At 50.9% G+C, this 1,597-nt stretch overlaps 1 protein-coding gene across 1 annotated transcript in view; it reads right to left on the reverse strand.

Annotated features, from left to right (window-relative positions):
• The window catches only part of NCSTN (nicastrin), a gene marked incomplete at its 5' end in the record, with an annotated part of 12,861 nt that extends 11,360 nt beyond the window's left edge, over positions 1 to 1,501 (reverse strand). The window contains 2 exons of the mRNA XM_009585940.1: positions 833 to 837; positions 1,369 to 1,501. Of these exons, the coding sequence (XP_009584235.1) occupies positions 833 to 837; positions 1,369 to 1,501 (138 nt within the window). The remainder of the gene's footprint in view (positions 1 to 832; positions 838 to 1,368) is intronic.
• Positions 1,502 to 1,597: the final 96 nt, after the last annotated feature.

Consider the following 1,597-nt stretch of genomic DNA (forward strand, 5'->3'; position numbering starts at 1 on the left):
TCATGTTTTGCAGTGATCTACTTCCTTCACATCCCGCAAACCACCCCGGAATATCAGGGCAGCATGTTACTAAGAACAGCTCATGGGATTAGAGGGCTGGAGGAAGCAATTTGGTGAAGTTGCACCATTTAGCTAGAGCAGGACAGAAAAAAAGAACAGTGGCTTTTAGTAGGGAAAAAAGCATAGATTAAGAAATAAGCACTCATGCTTTGAAAGCATCTTTTGTTTAAGCGCATCAAAGCACTTAAGGAGCTTCAGCTAACTAAGCACTATGAGTCTCCCGTGACTGAAGAGAATAAGGAAGGATAGCAGGAAATAGGGCCTCGGAGGAGACAGAAACTGCCTCAAGGACCACAGTCACAGAAGCGGTTTAGTGCTGCCCCTCAGCAGTAAAGTAAAGATTGCAAATTCAGAAACTGAGAGCTCAAAGACAGCTCAGCGCGAGGCCTGGGGGAGCACAAGGGGCAAAAGATTGTGACAACAAAGGGGACTAGCAACAAAGCACCGCTTGTCATTTCGCCCTGTCCCAAAGAAAACAGATAACAGACAAAGCACTTCCATAAGAAGCTACTGACAAAAACAAGCACTTTTGTCAACCCCCGCAGTTAGTAACTGCTGTCATTGTCAGAAACTGCCTGTGACCAGGAAGGCAGGTCTGCGTGCGGCTGTCTGCCCCAACACTAGGCTCACGCAGAGGAGTCAGGAGAACCTTGTACCCTCGGTTACCTGACAGACCAAGCGCCGCTGTGCTGCCCTGTAGCGGCAGCTGACAACCTCTGCTGCAGGGAGTGGCTCACTGCGGAAGCAAAACTGAATTGGAAAGGAGCAAAACACTGACTCACACTAACTTCAGCCAGGAATACTGCTTGAATGGGGTTCCCTTATCTATCCTTTAATTTTAACAGTCATGCAGTCCTGCCTTCCCCATTTCAATAGGACAAAAAAAAGCTTACAAAGTTAACAAGCACTGCACAAGCAGCTCAACCAAACCCTCCGCTCCCTTCAGATGCCACCTTCTCACTCCTTTGCTCCCTGCTCCCTTTCTCTCGTACCTCGTTAAACCCAACGCATTCTGCAACACTCACAGCTTTGCCTCGTGCCCCTAGAAGCCCTGGCTTGGTGTTGTCCTGTGCGTGCGCTGACAGCACAAGCTCAAAATGCTGCTCTCTGCCTTGGCAGGGATTTTCGAGGTAGGAATACAGTCTTTCTAACGTCTCCACCCCTCAATTTAGAGAAACAGGTCAGCACATTCAGCATTACTGGAGCAGGATTGGAAAAGAGGGCAAACAGCACTGAGAACAAGGGCAATACTGATCTAGGCAAGCCCAACGGGAGAGCTGCATTACACCCCACCGCCCGCGGCATGACCATCCCCAGGAGCAGCTCTGGGGCCTCGCAGCTGTACTCATCTGGTGGGTGGCATTCAGGAGGCGAACGCACGGTGCCGTTTTGTTCAGGGGGATGTAGATCTTCCTCTCAACAGAGTTCCCCTGGCAGGAGCCTGGGGAGAAGACACAGCCCCATCTCAGAGGGGGACAAACCAGGGGCTCCTCGCACCTCAAAAGGCTCTCCCTAACTCGGGGAGAGGGGGGAAGAC

This window comes from Fulmarus glacialis, unplaced genomic scaffold, assembly GCF_000690835.1.
Source record: "Fulmarus glacialis isolate BGI_N327 unplaced genomic scaffold, ASM69083v1 scaffold11199, whole genome shotgun sequence".
Classification (NCBI taxonomy): Eukaryota; Metazoa; Chordata; class Aves; order Procellariiformes; family Procellariidae; genus Fulmarus; species Fulmarus glacialis.